This window comes from Clinocottus analis, unplaced genomic scaffold (assembly GCF_023055335.1).
Source record: "Clinocottus analis isolate CAN_PGR_092001 unplaced genomic scaffold, fCliAna1.0.p SCAF_11, whole genome shotgun sequence".
NCBI classification, from domain to species: domain Eukaryota; kingdom Metazoa; phylum Chordata; class Actinopteri; order Perciformes; family Cottidae; genus Clinocottus; species Clinocottus analis.
The window spans coordinates 15620945-15645144 of record NW_027175832.1 but is presented as its reverse complement, the minus strand read 5'-3'; the positions used below and the strand labels follow the sequence as shown (position 1 = coordinate 15645144).

General features: G+C 39.2%; 2 protein-coding genes across 2 annotated transcripts in view; one reads left to right on the top strand and one right to left on the bottom strand.

The window, feature by feature from the left end:
* cacnb2b (calcium channel, voltage-dependent, beta 2b) overlaps nt 1-2868 on the top strand; it is a 30771-nt gene extending 27903 nt beyond the window's left edge. The window contains exon 14 of the mRNA XM_068568802.1: nt 266-2868. Within this exon, the coding sequence (XP_068424903.1) occupies nt 266-991 (726 nt within the window). The 3' untranslated portion in view covers nt 992-2868. The remainder of the gene's footprint in view (nt 1-265) is intronic.
* Nucleotides 2869-3869: 1001 nt separating this feature from the next.
* LOC137782102 (macrophage mannose receptor 1-like) lies at nt 3870-19116 on the bottom strand. Its single transcript, XM_068571207.1, has 31 exons — nt 19011-19116; nt 18445-18801; nt 18058-18228; nt 17343-17498; nt 17009-17119; nt 16636-16773; nt 16347-16526; nt 15408-15562; nt 15012-15125; nt 14453-14568; nt 14179-14327; nt 13888-14087; nt 13410-13525; nt 13210-13282; nt 12673-12808; nt 12429-12467; nt 12064-12227; nt 11885-11946; nt 10739-10839; nt 10457-10599; nt 10192-10297; nt 9940-10067; nt 9687-9737; nt 8358-8460; nt 7803-8032; nt 7325-7490; nt 6242-6412; nt 6031-6147; nt 4576-4734; nt 4404-4430; nt 3870-4326 (listed from the first exon to the last, which is right to left on the bottom strand). The coding sequence occupies exons 1-31, from the start codon at nt 19072-19074 to the stop codon at nt 4079-4081; spliced, it is 4251 nt and encodes a 1416-aa protein (XP_068427308.1). The 5' UTR covers nt 19075-19116; the 3' UTR covers nt 3870-4078.
* Between the last annotated feature and the right edge of the window lie 5084 nt (nt 19117-24200).

The following is a 24200-nucleotide window of genomic DNA, read 5'->3' as shown; positions in this document are numbered from 1 at the left end:
TATGTATGTAGTAGCCGTGCATTCCACCTGCATTGCATGTGGATTTTATGTACATGAGAATTGCTGGGATGTATGAGCTTTGAGCTTACTGGACCCGCGTACCAGAATGCACTGGGGCCCTCAGACTGCCCAATGAAAGACTGCAGAGGCAGACGGCTAAAAAAAATGTAACGGGTTAAATAAAAGTGTGTTAGAGCAAGCTTTCTTCATATCATGTCTGTCTCATGTATGTGTCATTGCATTGCATTTTTTTTTTTTGTCCCAGGACGGGCAAAAAAACAAGAAGTCCACTGCCCCCAAGAGGAAAGGTTCCCGGGAGAACCATCTCGACCCGGAGCAGCCGTCAGCCCCGGCACAGGACACGAGGGCTGAGGAGGGCCAAAGAGAGGAGGAAGAGCAGCTCCTGAGGGCTGAACCAAAGAGACCCCAGCATGCCCACCACCACCATCACCACCACCACCACCACCACCGCCGGATGGCCCAGCACAATCAACCCTCCGGTGGCGTGGAAGTGCGGTCGAGCAAGGATTACAGACAGAGGGTTCCCCGCAGGCAGCTGCCCGAGGAGAGGGAGGAGGAGGCGGAGGATGTGGCAGGGGAGGACGAGGAGGAGACCCGCTACAACCACCGAAGCCACAACCACCACCATCATAACAGCAACCACCACCATCATCACCACCACCACCAACCGCAGCAGCAACACCACCGCGGGAACAGCCATTCACACGTCGGGGAACACTACGAGCAGGAGCACAACGAACGCAACCGCCAGCATCGGCATCACCAGCATATCGCACCACGGACACACCACACAGATCGCTATCCTGCACCCAATCATCACAACTACCACGGCCGAGACAGGGACAGAGACAGAGACAGAGACAGAGACAGAGAGAGGCACAAGGACAGGGAAAGAGACAGAGACAGGGATCGAGGTCGAGATCGAGACAGAGATGCACGACAATGGCACAGAGATTCTTATATCCAATAATGACTGTTTCTTGTGAGTTGGTGCATTGTTTTATGCTGCTCAAGTTATAATGCACTACTGGGCGGCGCAGGTTGTGTCATCTTTGTGGACGATGTTTCTCCTCGTCTTTTTTTTTTTTTTTTTTACACTTGTTTATTTTTACTCTTTGCCACTCACGCACACTGTCCTTCTTTCTTCTTCTTTACCAGAATGAATATTATCACTCCTTGTTTTTGTTTTTTTTGGTCCATCTTATTTTCACCCGCTTGACATTAGTCGAGATAAATGCAAAATATATATTTTCCGTTGGTCACGTAAAAGCCAAGAACAGTTAAGGTTGCGATGATTTTATTTAATCTATTATCTCAAAATCACAAGTTCTTTTTTTTGTTTTGTTATCTCGGATTTGTTTGATCGTGATGACAGAACAATGACACTGAGCGACTGGTTTATTGGGTACACAGAGTTATGCAGTCTTATACAACAGGCTGGCAATAACCTTTACCTTTGTGAAGGCTAGTGTTCAGCTTTTATTGTGTTGAATAAACGGTACGATAACTTTGGAGGATGTAGTTTGTGAAGCTGTTGAATTGTATTTGATACTGAACGGTGTTACTCTTATTTAGTCTACCTTCATTGATATAAACGGGATGAACCAACTACATCCTTCAGAATGGTCTGGAGATGAATCAATATGTCTCTAAAACAGATTTTTTTTAAAAACCTGAACATTATAACCTTCATAATGGTAGGATTTATTGCAGGACTGTTATAATAGATTGCATTAGTTTTAGTTCGGTGTACCTCAACTGAAAACAGGTCACGTTCCCGTTATATCTCCCAAACAGATGATCCTGTTAAATGTATTGATCAATTAGTCAATGTATTGATTGATTATTTAAATAACGGATTCATCATTCAATTTGAACTTTTCTTGGAAAAGTGAACAAACCTTATCGGTAAGATGAACTGTAAGATTTGAAAACAAGCACCTTGAGATGTAACCCTGGCTTCTGCAAATTTCTTTCCTCTATTTGTGACACATGATGGTTAATTGATTAAGCAAGGAAGTAATCAGTAGATTTATTGATGAGGGAAAATAACCATGAATTGTTGCCCAAAAGTGTTTTATAAAAGAAAACATCTGTTTTCCCGACACGTGACCTCAAGATAACGGTATAAAACAAAATGAATTGCTGTTCTCAGCTTCTGTGCAATGAATGCATATTATGACTCATATATTATTTACTTTTTACAAAGTTACACAAGGGGATATTTTGTCGAAGATGTTAAACCATAAACATCTGTAGGGAACAACAGACTTGTTTTGTTCAGTGTCACATCCGACTGTACCTTTGTGTTTAAATTGGTGTATCTCCAAAAGCCAATAGTTTATTTTAAACATTGGAAAGGAAAGTCAAACTATTTTTCTACACAATTTTAAAGGGAAATCATACTTTGCTTCCTACTTTTCTAAATGGTGTTCAAACATACAGTATCTATAGACTTTTGTTCTGTCTGGAAGCATGGAAAATCTTTTGGTGACACTGACCTGTGCTATATGCTGGATACTCTATGCATCTTCTTGTGATGAAATATATTGCTTGAATACAATCTCTATGCATTTGTACATACTTCATAATTGCCTTGTTAGGTCGGCTAAATGTAAGGAGAACCAGAGAGCCTGTTGCACTGGTTGGTAGAACTTGACTTACTGTGTATGTTTGCTTTGAGATGACAAGACTGAGATGACTGGTCCTTTCAAAAAGATTTCTTTGGATTATTGTTGTTGTTTTGTACAGCTTTCAGGAGTTAATTTTGACAAATATGCATTATGAAATCATTAAAATGTAAAACAAAGAATGGGTCAATTGACATTTTATATGGAGATGTCGTCAAAGAGTGAGTAAGGGGGGATTTGGAAGAAAACTGTTTAATAGCGCTCCTCGTGAGATCTATTATGTATTACAACGAGTTTACATGTTGGGAGAGTCAAGACAAATCAATAACTCTAAAAGTATAATTACATTTATCAAATGAATAGCACTAGATGTATTATGCAATTGTATCTAATGGTATCATCTATATTTATTATGTCATTGTTGAGGAAAGTGTAGCGTGAACAGCAGACTCACCCGGGGTAGAGGAGGAGAAAGGGGGGGGTGAAAGAGGAGAGGCAGAGAACGCACACCGACCCAGTGGACCTCCGTTGGATATCCTAGTGATCCTGGAGAAAATAGTAATCCTCACCGATATTGGTAAGTCTTCAGTATTTATCACGCTCAATGCTAATTTGTTAAGATTCTATATTAAGTCGTAAGTTTTCTCGAAGGTGTTTTCCAGCGAGGTGCCCTACGGTTGGACGTAACTCCTCTCAACCCTTATCAAGCGAGGATGGAGGTTGTCTACACCTTCTTTCGATTTTGACCATCTCGTCATTCATGACAAACCCTGCAAAAGTCTTCAAATGTACTTACCTTCAGTTTCTTTTGTAGATTCTGTCCTCACTTCTGTCCTTTAGATACTTTGAAAGTATCTGCATGTTTTGCATTTATTGCTTCGTCTAGTCGACTGCTCGCAGAAGGTCTGTTGGTCCCCCATGACCTAAAAGTGGCCATTTCACAGTAGTTCATGAAACAGATTGTATTTGTGCTTAACTTATGAAGATCAAGATGTGATTTCTTTTTACGTTCTATTTCTGTTTAACCTGGGAGTGTAACGTGTTTGCGATGCCCCCTGATATCAGGCAATTCAAGTTAATCTGATGGAGTTTACCAGGCTTTTTATTTAAACATGAGCCAGGAGATGTTCAATTGTCATCAGATTAAGTCTATAAGTAAATGCATTTCTGAAAGGGGTCTGTTTTTCCCTTTAAAAAATGATACATAATGCATTAATCCAGATTCCATCTTTATTTTACATGTAAAACATTGACGGATGAGCAGTAACCAGAACCAGCAGATACATGTAAAGGATACAAAAGTACAATATATTGTCTGAGAAGTGGTGAACTTGAAGTGGAAACACTCACACACAAATGCTAATAAAAAAACATGAATAGTTGAAGCGAATTAAAGCTTTACTGAATTCAATGAATTCTGCTTTACATCACATAGCTATAGCAGAGCCAGGGTCCTCCTCTGCGTTTGCTACCAGTTTATTGGCATCAGGTTGTGACTGCTCACAGTTGGAGAAGAGTGGGTTGTTAAAGGTAGATGACTTTTTAGGTGTAGGCAAGCAGCGTCCAGACCTCTTGAAGAGAAACAAGGCGACGGCTGTTCCTACGGCAATAATAGTAACGACCAGCGCAACTGCCAAAATGCTGCCACGGCCTTGAGGATGCACCATTGGCTTTACTGTAAAGATTCAACATGTGGATAATGAGCCAGAAGGAAATTTGTCAAATAAAAAAGGATAAATAGATGTAACTTACCAGTTGTCTGTAGTGCTTCACTTAATGCTAGAAAGATAACAAACATGAAAGAAAAAAACTTTACAAAAGACGTATCTAATTATTCAAAAACAATTCATTTAATGTGTTTTTGATTCATCACGATGTGTTACACATTCCTGTCACTTTAATTAAAACAGTCTGATGATCTCACTTTTAGAAGATTTGCAAATGTATCCTCTGTTATACCACCCAGTCCCTGTAGTCCATTTCCCATCTGCAGTGTTAATCAATCCATAGCTGGAGGGATTTTGTTCAGGTTCACGCCAGTTAGTGTAGTCCATGGCAGTTCTATCCAACCACTTCCAAATGTCTGGGGACAAATAGAAACCCAGTTTGTGTTTTATTTTCATTTATTTATTACCAGAAAAGGTATTTCTTGAATTTGTTACTTGATTTTGCAACATTTAATTTTGACAAATGAGCTTGTTTAACCTAACATTTCCTTGATTAGGTTGTTTGTGTACTGTGTATTGTAAAGCCTTAGAAAGTTGTTTTGAGGAAACACTTTAGCAGACAGTTGTCAAACAGCAAAACAACAGAGTAACATGAGCATTATGTGTGTCTAGCTAAGTTTAGCCTCTTTTTAGCCCTGTTTTGACTGGAAATGTATCACTTTAGACCTGCTTGCAGGAATACGTCACCCTTAAAATTTCCATTTAAGTATCAATTACGTTACCTTGAATTATTGATGAAAATGTATTTTTTCTCGCATTTTTTAATTTAACCCAAATCTTGATCTTTTCCTTAGCCTATTTAAGTATTTTCTACCCTGTGCATTGGAAGATGATGCCAAGAAGTCCTGATCTGGCGCCAGTATGTGACGAGTGGGGAAAGTTTAACGGCGGACTGGTCATACAACTGGGTAAATAAAAGTTTTCGAACAGATATTTTGATATAGTTTTGCTGTTGTTCAACATAGCCTCAATTTACTGCAATTCATCAAGGATTCACTCAGATTTCGGATTGTAAGATCTTTGTGGAGGCATAATTTCAAAGCTAAACGCGGCGAGAAATTGATAGACAATTGTTATTTCAAGGGTGAAGTATTCCTTTAATGCTCCACTATGTTCACAACCAGGTTTATCACAGCCTTTTGCAGAAAATTAGGACAATTATAGATGCATTGTGGCCATAAAATCAAAAGAAGTAGAAAGATGCTAAAACTCTGTCGGGCAACTGCAGAGCTTTGGTGAAAATTCCTCAGAGGTTTGGCACTATGGCTGCAGTCGAAGAGTCCTTTTTGGTTAGGAGCCTTCCTGACTGAGTGAAATGACCCAGAAGTATCTAAGTATCTGCCATGATAAGTGCCGGTCGAATTATCTAAACGCAAAGGAAAGAAGCTTCTTGCTTCCTTTTTAGCTCTTTTAACATTGGAACTGCCTTTACGAAAGGAAAGGAGATAATGGCGACCCACAATCCCTTGCGGCGGCAACATTTAAAGTGACATATCATTCAGCCGTTTAAGAGAACAAACGATTGCAGATCATGTCAACAATCATGACTAAAACTTGGAAATAGTTTCAATCATCTGTTAACCCGGCTGGCAAACTACAGACATTACATTGCTGTTGCTGACAACTGCTGTAAAGTGATCAAAAACACATACCTTTGTGAGTTTTATACAAGCCGATCCAGAATGAGTTTTGGCTGTCTTGAAACAATCCAATATTGTCTTGAATGAATGCTTGCTCAGAGGGATCTTCAATGCTGGCAAGATGTGCACCTTTACACACAACCAAACAGAAAAGAGTGGGTGTTTAGTTGAAGCTAAACACAGCTGAATGATTTAAAATATCGTTTAGTCCATCCATACGTACCATGTGTTAGACATTGAGCAGACGCATCTGGCCACTCACTCCTTTCTGTGATAAAGAGGTAACAATAACCCTTAAATGGTAGCCAATTGGTAATCTGGTTTGTGTTTCTTGTTTGTTCTGGGTCAGCAGGGCAATGTCCTGGAAAAGCACTTGACTCTGTTGGAGGCACATCTGTGAATGAGAGATAAATACATGACAGTTAAATCAACTACCTGTATGGTGCCTGCTTTAAATTCTAATGTGCTGAATTAAGCACCTATTTGACAATCGTAGAACAAGAGAACAACATCGCCTCATGAATAAAAGGATTATGACTGTGTAGCAGACGGTAGCTTTTGACCTAGCTTCTCTTTTTTTTTAGCTCTTTAATTAAAAGCCCCTTAAAAAGCCCCCAATCATGGTGGGTGGGCATCATATAAATGTGACGGGGATGCCGTTGCCCCTGATGTCAACCGCGTGTTCCGGTTTGCTGGACTTCCGCCGTGGTCGCAGACCACTCCTCTCCTCCTGCTCCGGAGACTCACCTGCAGATCTGTGTCGGTGAGCTCCCATTAGCTCCTGATTTTGTTGCCTTGTGTTAGTGACGGCGTCTTGCTCATATTGCCGCCAGTGCCAGCATTACCTGGCCTCCTAACCCCTTGATTATTGTTATTATTACAATATAAATTTCCCTTGTCACAGGGGACTGTTGGCTGGGTTTGAGCGGAGCGTTGCCACAAAGTGGTTCCCACTAACCTGCTCACCTCAGAAGATTGCTGCTGGTTTGAAAAAGAAGAAAGGCTCTTTTATTAGTAGTGTGTATTTAATATAATCTGTGGTTAAGAACAAGATTATTTTTGTACTCGCACCACGTCTCCATCTACTTCACATATAATGAACCTGAGTGCCCTCTGAGTCCCGAATACTACAGGGCAAGTCCTTCAAAACAACAAACTTTGCAGGTGCAATTCCTAGAGTGGTGTTGTCGTGCCCTGACGGTTAGTTGATATCCGACTATAAACTACATAGCCTTCACTTCTCGCCACAATTGTAAGTATTCGTCAAACAGGTAAAGGTAGGATTTAAAATATACATGAGTCTCACCTGTAGTCTTCATGCAAATACTGCTCATTTTCTGTTTGCAGTCAGCAGTCTTCCATTTTCCTTCGACATCCACAGACACACAAGCGAGGTTTCCTCTTGGTTCCCTTCTACCCCAATTGGTTTTGGTCATGCGCCAGCCATCAATATATCTGAAGTATCCACTAGTCTGAAAGCAAAGATTGATCAAACTGCATACAGCATAATATAATATTTTTATCAACGAAATTTATAACCTTTTTTTTTTTTTAAGTTCATACAGGAACATTGTCCTCTTCCTTACAATTAGCTGGTCTCCAACACTGAAAAGTCTGTTAAATGTTTTCTAATCTGAAAACATAAGTACATCAATGCTGCTTTATCATGATTATATGCTACATCGCGGACAAAAAAAAGCCATCAATAATATAAATTAAGTGAATATTTTTTACACTACATCGTTTTTAAGAATCTTCAGTTTGAGAAACTTTCTGTCCCGTACCTCCATTTTGTTAATTCCAATCCACATCGGACCTTTGACATTCAACCCCAGACGCTCAACGTAGGCCTGTGACCACTGGTTTCGCAGGCTAGCCAGTTTGGCACCATCACTTTCACAGTGCATTTTGGCTGCATTCCAGTCCATTTGTTGAGAAACATGCTTGAAAGAGTCATTGAATATTTTGACATAGTCGGTCGTTGTTGGTTCAGGGGAGTCTGGGAGAGATATATCTGTGTCGGGTGAGAAGTTAGACAAATTCAGTTGTTCCTCAGTGGCTCCATTAGTAGTGTAGTTATTATTTTCCTTCTTTTCTGAAAAAAAATGAAATTACTCACGTATCCCATATAAAAATAACAATCCTGTTTGAAAAAGCCTGCGCTTAAAATACAATACACTAAAATATGTGTTGTTCAAGCGTGTGATGCTTGTGGGTTGATGCTTAGCTGATGATGTTGTGTTTTGTCAATAAGGGAAATACAGAATATATAGAACATCTGATGACATATATTAATCATAGGAAATGCATTCCAGAGAAACATCAGAGGGTAGGCTCACCAAGATTTCGAAGACAGACATATCCATTGGTGTCATTGCAGGACTTTTTTATCCATTTCCCAATACCAATGGTGGGATTGATAGTCATCACAACACATGCTTTCTGGTGAAACACAGCATTGATCAGGTAAAGAATAATCTATGTTACGGTCCAGCGGACTATGCATGACTCATTTGCAAAATATGAGTCACGAAGCAGTAACAGCATTTGTTAATTACCACCACCACCCATGAGCAAAACCAATACTTTTTGAACAATATACTGTACATCTAAAAGGATATTTTTGTTTTATATATTCAATTTATTGTTGAAGAGATAGCCCCAAAGTGCCCCACACGGGAACGAGCCTTTGAGAATTTAGCAGGTCTGTGTTCAAGTCGTGATATCAACCCCAAATGGGTTCTAATACTTGTGTTATTTTATATCATTTTTTTCAGAATTTGTTTGTGAAAAAAATAAAATAAAAGTACTAAATTTGGAACATTACTATAAACACTAAGCATGACCAAATTTTTTTTCTCACAACAACGTGTTTTTGAGCCGCCCTGAGTATTTTCAACTCCACGTTGAAAGGCCTAAACAACAACCTACAGAGTTGAAACACCGCTCTTTGGAAAGATAATAACCTAAAGAACCAGAATTCACAATCAAACAAAGCCTTGGCCTCTTACTAACGATTTTAGTCAAAAAAAACTGTGTCGTTCGGTTCAAAAATGGAAAAGTTAGAAGCTTTATGCCTAAACATGCTCTGACTTGTAGAAGCCTGTATTCAAAATCTGCGGAAATCCCGCCTTAAAATGTGTGACGCGTTTGAAACGCATCACGAAAACCAGGAAGTGAATTACAGCACTTTGAAACTGCAGGACTGGAGGCGTTTGAAAACGAGACATCCCGGCATAACTTGGACTTTTCAGGTACTAATACACATGGGAAAAGCTACGTGCGCAGTAACATATATGTGTTTATTATTATTGAGATCCATTCTGAGGTGTAGTTATTAACAGAAAGGTGAAAAGTAACTTTTGCTCGAAAAAGTGACGGCAAGTTTTTTGAGCTTACGGGTTTTATGTAATTACACAAACTTAACGGTATTTTTTTATTTTTCTGTTCGAATAGATCTCTTTCCACAAGTTATTGTATTTTAGTAATTTAAATGAAGTTAATGAACGTTGTGGTTACGAAGATATTGTAGGAAACGTAACTTCACCCTTTTTAGAATTTCCTTGTCTGATAATGGGTGCAGCAGGTTTTGGGGGTACTTGGGGTGCAACGGGGCTCAGAAGGTTAAATATCTTTACAAAAAAAACAATAATCTAAATGTTCATTACCTCTTGATGACGTTGCGGTGAAAAATCATCATCATATCGCCTTGGGTCCAACTGGAATGAAAATTCAATTTATAATATATATATTTAGCAATATGCACAAAGTGTTTTGCAAACAATGACGATTCAAAACATGAATCCCAACACTAATTTAAAGAGTCATGTAACACTTAAAGTCATTTTAAATGTGTGTTGTTTTTTTTAAGTGCAGCATATTCTCAATCATTATGATTCATGTCTATTTATGTCCACTTACATCATTTCCCCAATTGTTGTATCGCATTGGTCGGCCATCAGTCCAGAGAAATGAACTGCCACGTACGTTAAACAAACCAATCCACAGTTGTGTGTCAGGTGCCTCCGCCAATTCAACAGTCAATAAAACTGAAAATGTTACACATATCAAGCATATCATTTAACTGTTATTTGTTCCCCAGATCAAATAAATAATACAGAGTTTTCTTAAATTGGTTTTCTGGAAAATAGCCACGTACAAAGTAAAACAAACCTTGCACTTTTCTCGACCCAATTGAAGCCAGATTTCCTCCCATTCCTTTGCATTGTGCCTTTGCTCCATGCCACGTCTCCTTCTGGTTATTAATGATGCTGTAACACTATATTGGAAAAATTAACAGTTTGTTGTCATCTCAAAAAAGCAGCTCATTTTTTATTCACAAATAGATCAATAATTTGTAAGATTGAGGGCCTGTTTCATACAACATCAGTTGTATCCCCAGTCTGCCAACTATTACAAAATGAAAGTGACCTCTGACCTTTGAGTCAAATTGTTTCCAGTTTTGTGGACAGCCACCTTTTGGAAGAACTGTTGGCGCTACAGTGGCGCTTGGAGGTGGGGAGCCACTGCGTTTACAAATGTACTTGAGCTCGTGTCCACAATTGTAAACATGCCAGAACCCTGTAAATCAATAACACATATTTAATGAAGAGAATTAGAAAGAAATTAAATCTCTGATTTAGTTACTTATTTAATTAGTTATGAAAATTATGCTAAAAGTATGCTGTAGATTGCCGTAGTAGTTTAATAAGGTACTCACCAATACTTGTAGTAATGGCAGCACAGTTCTCATCATTGCGTTGGAAAGAAGGTTGATTTTCATCCCACCTTTGAAACACCACTGGAGAACCATCCATCCAACTTTTTGGAACACAATAATATCAGATTCAAAATTAATCTGAAAAGTAATCCGTTTTGACACTTGACACGCTCTTGAGTCAGCACTTCACAATTTGAATCTAGTTGTCCATGATTGTTAGACAGTAAAATAGCAGTGAAGAGCAGCGGGCCAAACCACTTGGCACTTTACTTATTCCATCAAATATATTATCTATGTTGTCAATCTTTAATTGTATGTTTTTGTATATTATAAATTATTATATTGAAAAATCTAGAATAAGCTCTGTTTTCAAATTCAAGTCGTAAAATCAACTAGATTTTGTTCAAAGAAAAAATTAAGGTGCTGCTTTCATGTTACCTCTTATCTTGCTCTGTTCATTTTTATTTTGAGTATATGTAATGCGAAAGAGGTTGGCAGACAATGGCCAACCCACAAAACGACCTTGGGGACTGAAGGGTTACACTTAAACATGTAATGTATAATTATCAAAACCAATAATCTCCACAGCCTCCAGGCAGCCTCCGACTGCAGATTACTATTGCGCCTCTATAACTAATGCAATCGAGTATTTATTGATGTGTATATGCTATCACACACAATTGTAGACGATACAGAATCAAAGCACATGATTTATGTCATACATTTACATGTGTATGTTGTGCCTACCTTGGATTACCAAGCATAAACTATGCCCATAGGATTTATCAATGGGTCTGAATCTTATGAAGGATTATTTCAGAATCAGCAATACTTTTTTGATCCCTGTGGGAATTTGGGTGACATTTACATTACTGCAGTTACTATATATATATATATATATATATATATATATATATATATATAATCAGTATTTGAGTGCCTTTACTGTTAAAGTGTTATGACAAATGAGCACTGTTGAATGTTCATCATTTAAAATAAGTCAAATCAAAAGTTTTTTCATGCATGTTCTTTGTTTTCTTTAATGTACCAAAAATGTACAGAACTCTGACTAAAAATCCAACCTATAGGCCATACCGTTAATTGTGTGTACTGCTAATCCCTTTCCATAAATTAAATCGTACTCACCTATATGTTTTATCAAGATCTACGTTCAAGCCTATCCAGTAAGACCCATGATTTCTGGACACCTGCACACAAACAGAAAGAGGCACAGTGGAACCGTACCTACATTACAGAATGTTCTGAGTTTAAATGCCATGGCCAGGAATCAACGTCAGTAATGAAGAATAAATGTCACTTCTCACCTGTTTCCATAAAAAGACACTTTCAGCTTCACTGTTGATAACTACCAAGTCACTATGCTTCTTTTGGCAGTCTCTACGAGCTTCTTCCATGGCCCTCGACTGTCTGCCAATATAATACTGAGCCCCGTTCCATACTAGCCACCCGTCAGAGGTCCTATTGTAGTCTGAAAACATTTCAGAAATATGTTATGTATTACAGTTCACTTTCAGGTTCATATTTTTGTTGTTTTCTGCTTGCTATGAATTGAAAACGTTTGGACTGACTTTGGTGATCCTCTAACTTGTTCACCAGTGCATGAGGTTTGGGCTAAAAGAATCATTTTGATGTTTTAAATGTAGTAGCATCGAAAAATTGGCCCACTTACCAGGAGCGACATAGTCTGGAGTTGGATTTGGAGTCACCCCTGTAAGTAGTGAGGAATATTAATTTATTAATAATAATTTCTACTCCTAAAATGAATTCTTGTGTGATAGTAGACAGCGCTGACCTAAAAACATTTGAGCAAGATATTATTGGAAGGTCAAGCTGGCTTGAATAACCTTCAATAAAGGTTAAAAAAAAAAAAAAGAGTGCCATACTCTTGAAGAGTTTTCATTCCCTAATTTTACCTGCAGGAATCTGGCACGCCCAGTTGTTGTAAGTTTCACAGTGCACATCCCTCCATGACCCGTAGTAGATTTCAATGCAAGATTCCACATTGTTTTTATTGTTTGGCTCTCCATCTCTCCAGCGTTGGAACTGCAGCTGTAAACAAAAGGTTACCCAAAAAACAAATTTTAATTCATATTTTTACAAAGAGAGGCAGGGATGACGTACAGCCCTTGAAGTTAGCATTGCACTGGTTCCCTTGACAAAAAGCCAATGGGATTCTCCCATTGGATATTTAAATTGTTGCAGATAATAAGCTAATAAACTCTGTGACAAACACAGTTATATGATACCTTTTTTCAGAGAATTTCAAGCTTCAAGTTCACAAGAGGGGTTTTTACTGACATTTTATAATATAGAGCAAAATGTTAAAATATCTTAAGCATATGTTAGCCACATACCTTATTTTAGCCGGCTAACCAAAAACTTTGATACGAGGGAAGTGCCAAAATGCTAACTCATTCCCAGGTTTTTGAAGTAGAAAATTGTTCACTCACTGGCGATCCATCGCTCCACACATAACCGTTGACTGAGTCAGGAGCACTTAGCCCAATCCATAATTGTTCGTGCCTATAATGGACAATGATTATATTATATGATTGTTGTATTCATGATATATGTCAAACTTGTTGAAGAACTTCTACTGCAACCAGTTTTGTATTTTCTTAATTGTGTTATGTAACCAGTCATAGTATACCTTCTTCCTATCGTATCTAGCTCCTCAGCACTGTGGATGCTGAGCAGGTCTCCTCCAATGACCTTGCAGTAATCTCTGGCCTCAAACCAGGTCCTCTTTTTTAATATTGAAAACTCCTTGACCAGAAGATAAAGAGGTTCAACATAATTGGGTTGTGTGACTCAACAAGCAAACAGTGTTTTAATGTCCTTGCAGTTTTTTGTATGTGGGCCTTTAAAAGTCATAGAGCACACACACACCCTCTACCCCGCAACAAACAGTACTATCCATCTGCAAGATGCAGAAAGGGAAGATTTACAAAAAAAAGAAAGACTGAATGTAGCACAAAACGTTTAACAGGCAATGCATAATTGAATATCTTTGTTATTATGGATGTGTGAAGACAAGTATCGTTTCATTTAATTGATAATCCTCTCATATGACCTAATACTGAAGCCTAGCTCCAAACAAAACAAAATGTTTGTCATTCATGGCTCACCTTAAGACAATAGTTTCTTAGTTCAATTAGTTTCCAGCCCTTTACACACGTGGGAGGGTTGGCAATGGGTGGTGCAGGAGTTAAAGCGGCCCCCTCTGCCAGGTGTTTGCAGATGTATTTCTCCTTATTGGTGCAGGGCCGCACATCCCAGAGGCCAGCAAAAAACCCAGCTGTCATGGCAACACAGCCCCGTTGGCGACCTTGCATTGTCGAGGGAGAAATGGGGAAAAAGTAAATTGTGGTTCCACTTTTGGACAAATCTTAAAGATGGAGTTGAACCTTTCTCCATACCTGGCATTTCAGCGTTCCAGTGAGTATACCTCACTGAATCTGTGTTGGCCCACACAAATTGATCAATGTTCTTCTGATTTGAAAGACCCAACCAGAAGTATTTCTCTGTTCTCAAACCCACCAAGCTGACAAGGAAGGCATTGTCCAGCCTGGAAATGTTTACACAATTAGGAGCGTGGGGTCTCTTTTTCTGTTACAATTCTTTGTGTACATGTCAATGTATTCAGGCTCATAAAAAGTAGTGTGACACTAAACATATCACATGAGTTCTTACCCATTTGAAACATCAGCTAAGTTAGAATCTGAGCTCTTGCAGTCATCTTTGGCTTCATTAAACGTTTTGGTCTGTATACTTATAAAATAGCAGTAAGAGCCATATCGTATCCACCCCTGGATTGTTGGGGGAAAAAGTGAAGTAAGAATCAAAAACATTATACATTTAAACTTATATGCAGTATAACATATTATGAAGATATAACTTTTGCTTAATGCTGCAGTTTTTAAGCACTCTGGGAACTCTACAACGTGTTGAAACACATACAACCCTTACATAGTTTTATTGTTATTATTATTATAAAATAATAAGTAAGAACATTATAGCATTCATTTGAAGCTGTGTTTCTGTTCACCATTGAGTGTAATATTCAGTTGCCTTTTCGGTGTTTGTCTTGGTCTTGGTTGAAAAAGCAAACCAAAATGCAAAGAGCGCTTGGGAGATCAACGTTAGGTTAGGTTGAAGTTCAGGCACTACACTGAAAGACTGTAGTGTAACTCATGTCGATCCAGTGAGAACTGTTTTTAAATAGATAAATAACAATACAAACTTAACACACAGCTTTGCAGCCTTCATCCTGCTGCACTTCATCTCCAGAGGGTTTTGAGGCACTCATCTTCTTACAAATGGAGCCTCGTTTCTCCTCACACACACGGTCAGCCCAGTTCCCATTCTGCGACAAAGTACCGTGAAATGTTTATGTGGAGACTAGATGAGCTGGAAGGTACGACAGTCAATGCACAAGTAAATCAACCAACTAATTTCACATAATACTGTAGATACAGACATAGTTGACAATGCAATTCAACACATATACAATTAAGTTACCTGCACAGTTAGTTTTTTTGCTGTCTGACAAATCTCATTAAAGTACATCATTAGATAACGTTTTCTCAAGTGTATGTTATGTGCAGAAACACATATGTGCACTATACCAACACATGATGCTTCTTACCTCTCCCCTGATGAGAACACAATCCTTTATGTCAGTGGAGACAGCAGGTTTCCCAAATTCCCAGCTAGTGAAACTGACAGTAGAGTGGTCGCTCCATTCAAACAGCCTCTCAGTCTTCCTGTCATTAAGTCCAATCCAAAGCTCATCAGTGGAATCTGCAGAGATGGACAGTAGAAAGTATCTTTCCGTAACCTGTCTGCGATTAACTTTATCAGGGTTCCCATGCATGTTGGAAAACCTTTAAAACGTCACACAAAGCATTTTAAAACTCCATGTCATCGTGCAGGACAAATTTGGGGTTAAGTGCCTTGCCCGAGGACATATCGACAGGGGAGCCAGGGAACGAATTAGGAGTAAAAACAATGAATGGAATTCCAACTCTATGAGTCAAACACCAGCTAAATACTAGCTAACGGCACTTGTTTAATTTAGTATTGTCTCGTTAAGCGCATTAGGCTACCGCTACTTTTTGAAGTGGTAGCCCATTGTGATTGTGATATTGCTTTGTTAAGTTGGCCAATATTAATAGTAAAGGGATTTACCTATCAAGCCTCAGTGGCAGTTAATAATCTGAGCACAATTAACAGTTACTTTGATTTGTACATTTAGGCGATGTACAGTTTAGTCGCGGTTCCTCAGAAGGCAAATTTGTATTGAAAATTGTAATTCGTCGCCTTATTCATGTTGTCCGGCCACCCACCTTTCTCTTCCTTCACAAGTCCATACTGTTAGCTCTGTCAGCACTATTGCTGTTGTTTACACAGTTTGTACTGTTAGCACCATTAGCTGCATTGGCTGCATTTATTGGGAAGCTGTTTAGACCATCGTCTATAACTGAACAGCATCTGTCATCTTCATCTCAGCACATGACATTGAATGATTGTTGATTGAACATTCAACAAACTACAACATTTGGTATTTTCTTTCATTTTTACGTACTGTATCCAAGTTGAGAGATGATAAAGCTTTGGTCCTCCACATTGCTGATGCTGACCAGGCCCCCTCCTCCATCATGACAGGCTCTCTGAGCATCAGGCCATGTTTTCTGAATGCGATTAAGGTGGAAACAGTGGCCATTGTAGAAAATCCAAGGTTTTGAACAAAATCCTGTCACACCAGCTGATCATACAGAGAGAACAAATCAGTATGAACTGAGTGATAGATACAGTATACAGTGCAGCTATACAGTTCTAGGAGAATGTCAAATAAACCCTATTATTTTCTTCACCTTGTGCAGGCAGTATTTCGGCCGCTTCACTGTAGCAGATGTACCCAAGTTTCTTGCTGCAAGGTAAACTTTGCCAGGAGTACTGTACAGCAGGATCAACAATTGCACAGTTGTGTCCCGGATTAGGAAGTGGATGTCCTTGAACAAGATAATGGTTACTTGACATTGTTGGTTTTGCAAACAGCCTCATATCAGCTCTCAGATTTGTCTTTTATGTGTTTTATTTTTGCTCATAACACCCCGTAACACCACAAAGTGTCACAGTGAACACTGTACTGGATTCTATTGTTTTTTTCAAAAGATAGTTCTTTGAAAATGTTTATTAAGATATTACCATTATAATATAACTGAATTGAAAAAAGTTCAAAACTACCTGAGTCCCATTTCAGGTAGCGGTATGGCCTCCCGTTGGACCATATCCAACCATGTTCTGGATCCAGGATCAGACCAATCCACAGCATATTGCCCCCTGTACCTAGTAGTGCTGTTGGGGTAATGATGAACACAAATGACAAGATAACAGGTCTGTCCTCATGTCAATAATTGTTAGTCGGGCTCAAAGTTCCCAATTATTTTGACAACACAATTGTTTCCACGCCAACATTCAGATATATCAATGCTGGTAATGCTAAGATATATATATACAGAAAATATTCTTCATTAAGAGTGCTATTATAAATCAAATGTATAGTATAGTGTCACCTTACCTGTGACGTAAGCCTGCTGGTGAGGATCGGTGATACTGAGCAGGGAGGCACCCTGCTGTTTGCAGCTGGCTTCAGCCTGGGGCTGGTTCACAGCAGACTGTGTGTTGAGCTGGTAGTATGCGCCTGTTGTTGGGTGTATAGTCCAGCCTTCTTTAGCTATGAGCAAACAAAATATGTTTATATTGTTATGTTTGCTTCCAAATATTTCACTTTCTGCCTGTGTATTTTATGTCTTCATTAAACCTTCTGGTATGTTGCGGGTCAAATCGACCCATTTCGAAGTTTGAAAATCTAGGGGAAATATTTTAAAGTCATTTTTCTGTATGCTTGCCTTAATTAGTGGAATCAACGTAAAACTTTTTTTTAAAATGTCATGTATTTGCATGTCACCTATTTGTATATGTTCAAGTCACCTAATAAATATGGTACTTTAGGATTTGTAATAGACTGACTGAGACACTGACTACGGGAAAACTCCACCCACACGCAGCAGGGGAGGGGCGAAACATGCAAAAGGGTATATTTTCATCTAATCAATCAATAAAAAAAAGAAGTTTCAAAATGCAAACAAAATTCAGGACAACTCCTTTCACTGAGTAATCTGTCTCAGTGAATGTGAAGCTTGAAAAAATGAAGTCAACACAGCAGCATTGTACACATGGCATTATCCCACAGCAGTATTAAAACCACATCCATTTGTACAGGCAGTACTCACAAGTACTCGGGCAGTAACCCCAGCGTTCACTTTGATATTTAGTTTCAACCGCACACCAAAGACGCTTTTCTGGAGAGTCGATCGTAGTGCAGTCTGAGTACCACTGGTCTTTGTACTGGAAGGGGAACATGCATGGCAGTCCAGCAGCGTTTCCATCAATTGCAAAGAGTTCTAACAGGGCATGATGCAAAGATTAGTTTCAGAACATTTATATCTTCAGTGATATACCTTATTTTAACTTAACACAACCTTATCATCTCCCTTAAAACATTATGTCTAATTTTGACTTCATTATTCAATTTTTGTCCTTGACATTCAGTGAAAATGGTCATGATTTAGTGTGGACAAAGCAAGTCCTTTAAAACAACAACCTATTTCATACTGTACCTCTGTATGTTCTTGCACAAGCGCCGTTGGATGTCCCTGAAATTGTGAGGTGGTTATTGGGCCCTATTGTTTTGGAGAGGACTGCTGTGGTATCTGCGGTGAGCTCAATGTAAAGCTCCTGGTCTTTGAGGCCGAGCACTGTTCCATTCTTGCATTCCCACCTTTGGAGGTCACTCTTTTCGTCACAATCGTAGAGGTTTATTTCACTTCCCACACTTTTCCCCTGGACTCCCAGGCACTTCTTTGTTTGCAGAACCAAAAGTCGATCACCAGTCGTCCAACATATGTCATTGCAGTTGTTATTTGTTTTAACCAAACAAAAACCAGTGTCTTTGTTAGTTAGTTGAAATGGTGAATCTGTTGAAAAAGAAATAATTACACCAAAATTATATTGATGTCCCATATATGCAAAAAATAAGTATAAGTAAAACTGCAAGAAGAAAATAATGTATTTATCACTCATGACTCATGACACATGGTAAATAACACAACAGTCTCACATACAGTAAAGTGCATATCGACACAATCTCACCAACAACTAAAAGTCAAAGTTGTTAATACTGTACCGTCTGAAGCCAAACATTGTAATGTTTGGATGAGAAGCACAAAGGCTGTCCAAGTTATCTTCATCGTCAGTATTAGTCTGAGACGTCTCACAGCTGAAGACTTTATCCATGCATTGCTCACAAGGGATGTAAGAGCTGTGCGAATGATTGTTGGAAGTCAATCTTGAGAGAACTGACACATCCCGTCTCGTCATGTCGTCATCACTTTTTTTTTGGTCTAGTGTCTTTTTCTTTATACTTCCAACGTCAAAGCGTGATTTAAAACCGGAACCCAAAAGCTTATGTTTGCACATTTGGCAGTTTCATTGTTGTACATGTTCCCAAAAGATGTTTGGACGTGGACGTGTCATTGCATAATATACAACAGACAATGTGAGAAACAAGAAGTGCTAGTTTCATACTCCAGGAGCTAATGTCTTGAGTAATCGTCTATGCGCATAGTGAACAAGTAGTACATAGCACAACATTCCTTTTTGATTTTGATGGTTATCATTTATCTTTATACACATTTTAGAGGCACAAACCTTAACCAATCTTATGGTTTAAAGCCACTTGCTGGGGGAACGGGAGAACATGTTCGGACGCGTGTTCTGCCACAGCAAAGTGGGCGGTAGGTGATTGTGGGGACCCGGGCTCCGTTAATGAGCCGGACTGCTGACGGAAAAAAACTGTTTGTGTGGAGTGAGGTCTTGATCCCGATGGACCGCAGCCTCTTGACAGAGGGAAGGGACTCAAACAATTTATGTCCAGGATGAGTGGGGTCGGCTACAATCTATTCCTTGAACCCTGTCCTGGAGGGATGGCAGATTCCAGCCAATCACCCTCTCAGCAGAATGGATGATGAGCTGCAGCCTGCCCTTGTCCTTGGCGGTGGCTGCAGGGTGCCAGACGGTGATGGACACAACTGTTCGTGTCCCTTCCCTCTGGCAGGAGGCTGCAGTCCATCAGTACCAAGACCTCACGCCCACAAACAGTTTCTTCCCGTCAGCAGTCAGGCTCATTAACAGAGCCCGACAATCTCCTACTGGTCACTCCCCTGCACGTCCCTTGATACATTATATTTCAATACACTTGTCACTTCACATTACACTTAGTACTGCTATCTGTTTGTCTGAGCACTTTATTTTGATTTTATATGATATTGTACATTTCATTGTAAAATGAATATGCTCCTGTTTCCTGCACTGTTTGTTGTTTGATGTTATGCACCACACACCAAATTCCTTGTATGTGACAATAAATAGTTCTGATTCCATGAGTTTGGACACGTGTGTAAAGAGAGGAAGCAGATGTGAAACAAATTGTGGTTGGAGCAGACCAGCATGATTCATACAGATGGTGGGGAACGTTGCAGTTTGGTTTGTTCTTGTTTACTTCAACTTGACTGGAGGAAGAATTGTCTAATATTTACAACAAAGAAGCTTTCAGACTGCTGACTTTGTCTTTTTTTATCTGAAATGCGGGAGCTTCTTAAATAATTACTCTTTGGTATATTTCTGGAAATGACTTGTTTCAAAAGGTTTCATTGTAAAATACTTCTCCGCAGACACAACTAAATATTACCAATGTGGTTTTAAAGGGTGCGGGCTTATAGTCAATAACAGGAGGACAGTTGGGCTCGGCAAGCTAATCCAGAAGGGCACCAAGTCAACCTTGAACAAATGAGCACAGACAAAGACAGTTGAATGAGTTGCTGTTGCCTTGCCTTGTTTTTATTATATTTGTATTCTTTTATTCTATCTTCATTGATATGCACAATTTCACCCGGTCAAATTCCTTGTGTGTGCAATGTATTTGGCCAATAAATGATTGTGATTGTTCTTCCAGTTAAAGGAGAAACATCATGCTCAATTCCAGGTTAATTCTTATAATTTGGGTTTGAACTAAAAACTTAAATGCTCCTCATAGCGTGTCTACAGAATTTTTACCGCTTTCAAGTATCGATATCGCAGTTAGACCAGCGCAATAATAAAAAGAATACGTGAAAATTGAGCTTTTTTACAATGCAGGACTTTTAATGCCCCCTCGTACCTGCGTGTGCATACTTCCACAGTCAAAGCTAAAACACCCAGTCGAGGTTAATTGGTGACTTTACATTGGTTGGAGGTGTGAATATTTCTATGGAACAGCTAGAGCTAATAGTGCAACTACACCACAACAACTACAGGCAGTGGTCAGCCACAGACGGCGACTAAACTTGCTAATATGAGTCTTCAGAACTGCTTGTCAGATGATAGCATCCAAAACTTCCATCACACTTTTTCATAGTTGGATTAGGCCGGACTGACATTCATTGTGATGTAATGTGGGAGAAGACTCAAAACATTACTGTTCGAATAATCCAGCAATTTAGTTTCCTCCGCTTTGACAAAGCCACATCGTCATTTCTTTGGAGTTTCAGTTTCTTCTGAAAACACTGAATACACTGACAAGTGGAGATGAGATGGTTGTGACTGCTGTCTTTGAAAGAGAGTGCAGAGTCAGCTGAACAACTCTAGGCGGCTGAGAATCGCAGCACAGGCATAATAACAGTTGATGAATCAATGTCAGCTCAGGAAGTAAAGGCTGCAAGTCGTCCCACATCCTCAACCCAGAAGCAGTAGAGGAAGCAGGCCCTCAACGTGGCCATAAGTGAGGGAAAGTATTTGGTTAAAGACTCGATTTGATGCTGTAATAGTAACAAAAGGACAAATTTACCCACAAAAAGCCATTTCTATATCAATTACTCGTCCTGTGATTTGTTAAACAAAACTTTGTTTTTCTCGTGGTCCTTTAAGCACACATCTGAATACCCAAGATATGCCAGGATAATTATTGCTGTACTGTACATTATCTTGTGTTGTTGAGTTACAACTAAAAAAGGTTGAAGACAGTAGGATTTGGTCAATTGGAACAAATGAATTAAAAAAAAAAAAAAAAGGATTTGTGCATTTTTTTTACAGATTTTTTTTTCTTTTCAAAGAGGAAGTGGCTCCTGGGAATTTGAGAAGTGAGCTGTAGCAATGTTGGTGTTGAGTAAGATGTCAAAAAGTAAGCAGGTGAGGTGTGCTGGTAAGAATTGCTGAGTAGACAAAGCGAGTGGGCAACATCAAAATCTTTCTGGGTCTTTTAGCACAATTTGGTGAAAACATTTCCTCGAAAGAATCTTTGACCACCACCAAATACATATCTTGTCTATTTCCCAAATGAATAATGTAAGTGTCTTGTCTAATTGTATTGATGACCATTGTAAAGTCTTTAAAAGGCAACTGGTTTGTTGGCTTAAAAAACAACAACTTCTCCTTCAGTTTTTTTTTTTAGTGCAGCAGTGTTGACATCACCGAGCCATTTCTGGGCGAGGGGGAACATGTCGACATTGGCACTTTCAACATGTTGTTGCCAGAGGTGCCCTTTTGAACGATTTATTGTGTCTGTGCTCGTGAGCAGGTTTTCTTTTGGGCCTTGCGTTCGCGTGTTCATTTCATTCAGGTGCCGTGTATGCCAGCCTTGCACACCACTCATCACATGCGAGCAGCTTTGCATCATCAGAACTCTCATCAGCCAAAAACACTTTTAGTTCCTCCCACAGCACATACACACACAGAGAGCACTTTGCCACACAACAACCATTGGACTTAAGTGTGTAGCAACAGGGCTTTACGCTCCTTTATTTTCAGCTGGGTAAGACATTTTTCTTTTTAAAATATTTCTCCATCGGCAATCTTCACCACAACCTAATTGTATTATCATGAATTCAACCAGGAGAGACTTGTTTCAGAGTTTAAGGAAAATTTATGACAATTGCATATTTTTAAATAGTCAAACTCTTTTGGCGATTGGACTCCATCCTGACTTAGGGTAAGCACGTGTAGTGATGCTGACATCTGCGCCATCAGAATCCCCCCTGGAGTCCAGACACTGGTGGTGGTAGTGTTGAAGAAGGGAGTTTGCTGTAAACCAGTGATTAATGGTGAGCAGGACTGAATGCTCATTGGAGGTGCTGGGGTGGAGGAGGGTTGCGTCGGTTCAAGCTCAAAATGACAACTGACAGCAAGCAGAGCGGGGAAACTATTTCAAAGTTTGACAGCAGCATTGTGATTGGCTTATAGAAATCGCTCCGTCTCCGACTGGTTGGATCATTCAACATCCACGCCCCCAATCAGCTGATGGCGTAATCGCTGCGAGACTAGACTGGTTTCATGAATAAACCGGAGAGTAGGGATTGTCCTCCTGACTGAATTTACGCTTCAGCTTCATTTAACAAGGTCGTTATTGTGCTACCTACTGCCGCCCACTGGCATGGAAGAGTATGTAATTACTCTGCCAGCCACTATTGCAGGCTCAGACGCTCAACAATGGCAAATTATTTGCGGCAAGTAGAAGAAGTAAGAAGAAGTAAGAAAGCAGCAGGGGAGAGTGTTTGAGTGGTGTTTTCTTTGTAAATAATTTGTTGGCATTATTAGTATTGTTTCTGAGAGTACGGCCACTGGCTGGCCCACCTCAGCCCCCCACATTTTGTAATCTCAAAAGTTTTCTTCATGATCATTTACAATTGTTTATAAAGAGAAACCTGAATCAAATTCAAATATGTTTCTTTACTTTTTTGCTATGACACACTGCTTTAAGCATTCATTACATATAATAATGACTAATACTATTACATTCCTCCTGAAAAAAGGAGCAAAATAATTTAGCTAAAAGGACATTTTCATGTGTGTATGTATGTATGTATGTGCATATGTATATGTATACAACCATTTGTCAATAAAGTACGGGAAGCTCACATCATCCATTAGACCTTTACATAGAACATATTTGTTTGTTGCTATATTAATGCTGTGAATGATTCAGATTGCTTCTTTACAGGCTGCATCTCTTTTTCTCAATGAAACAGACTTTTCTTGCTGTTTTGATCCTATGTTCACACCTCGAGTGACAAAAGCAACAAAACACCCGAGTGCGGCCGGCTACATTGTTGGAGAGTCACAGTTGAAGTGTTGCTCAAGTGCTCGTTGATGTAGTGATGTCATTTCATAGTATTGGGAATTGGCTAATGGCATTATTATATTATGTAGATAGTAGTTTAAATATTATTATAGGCCTAAATACAATGGGCTGAAGTGAGATGAACTGAGTGAAAACGTTATTTTATTCGATTAAACAAATAACAACGGCATAATTTGCGTTGAACAAAGGTGATGTATTGTAATG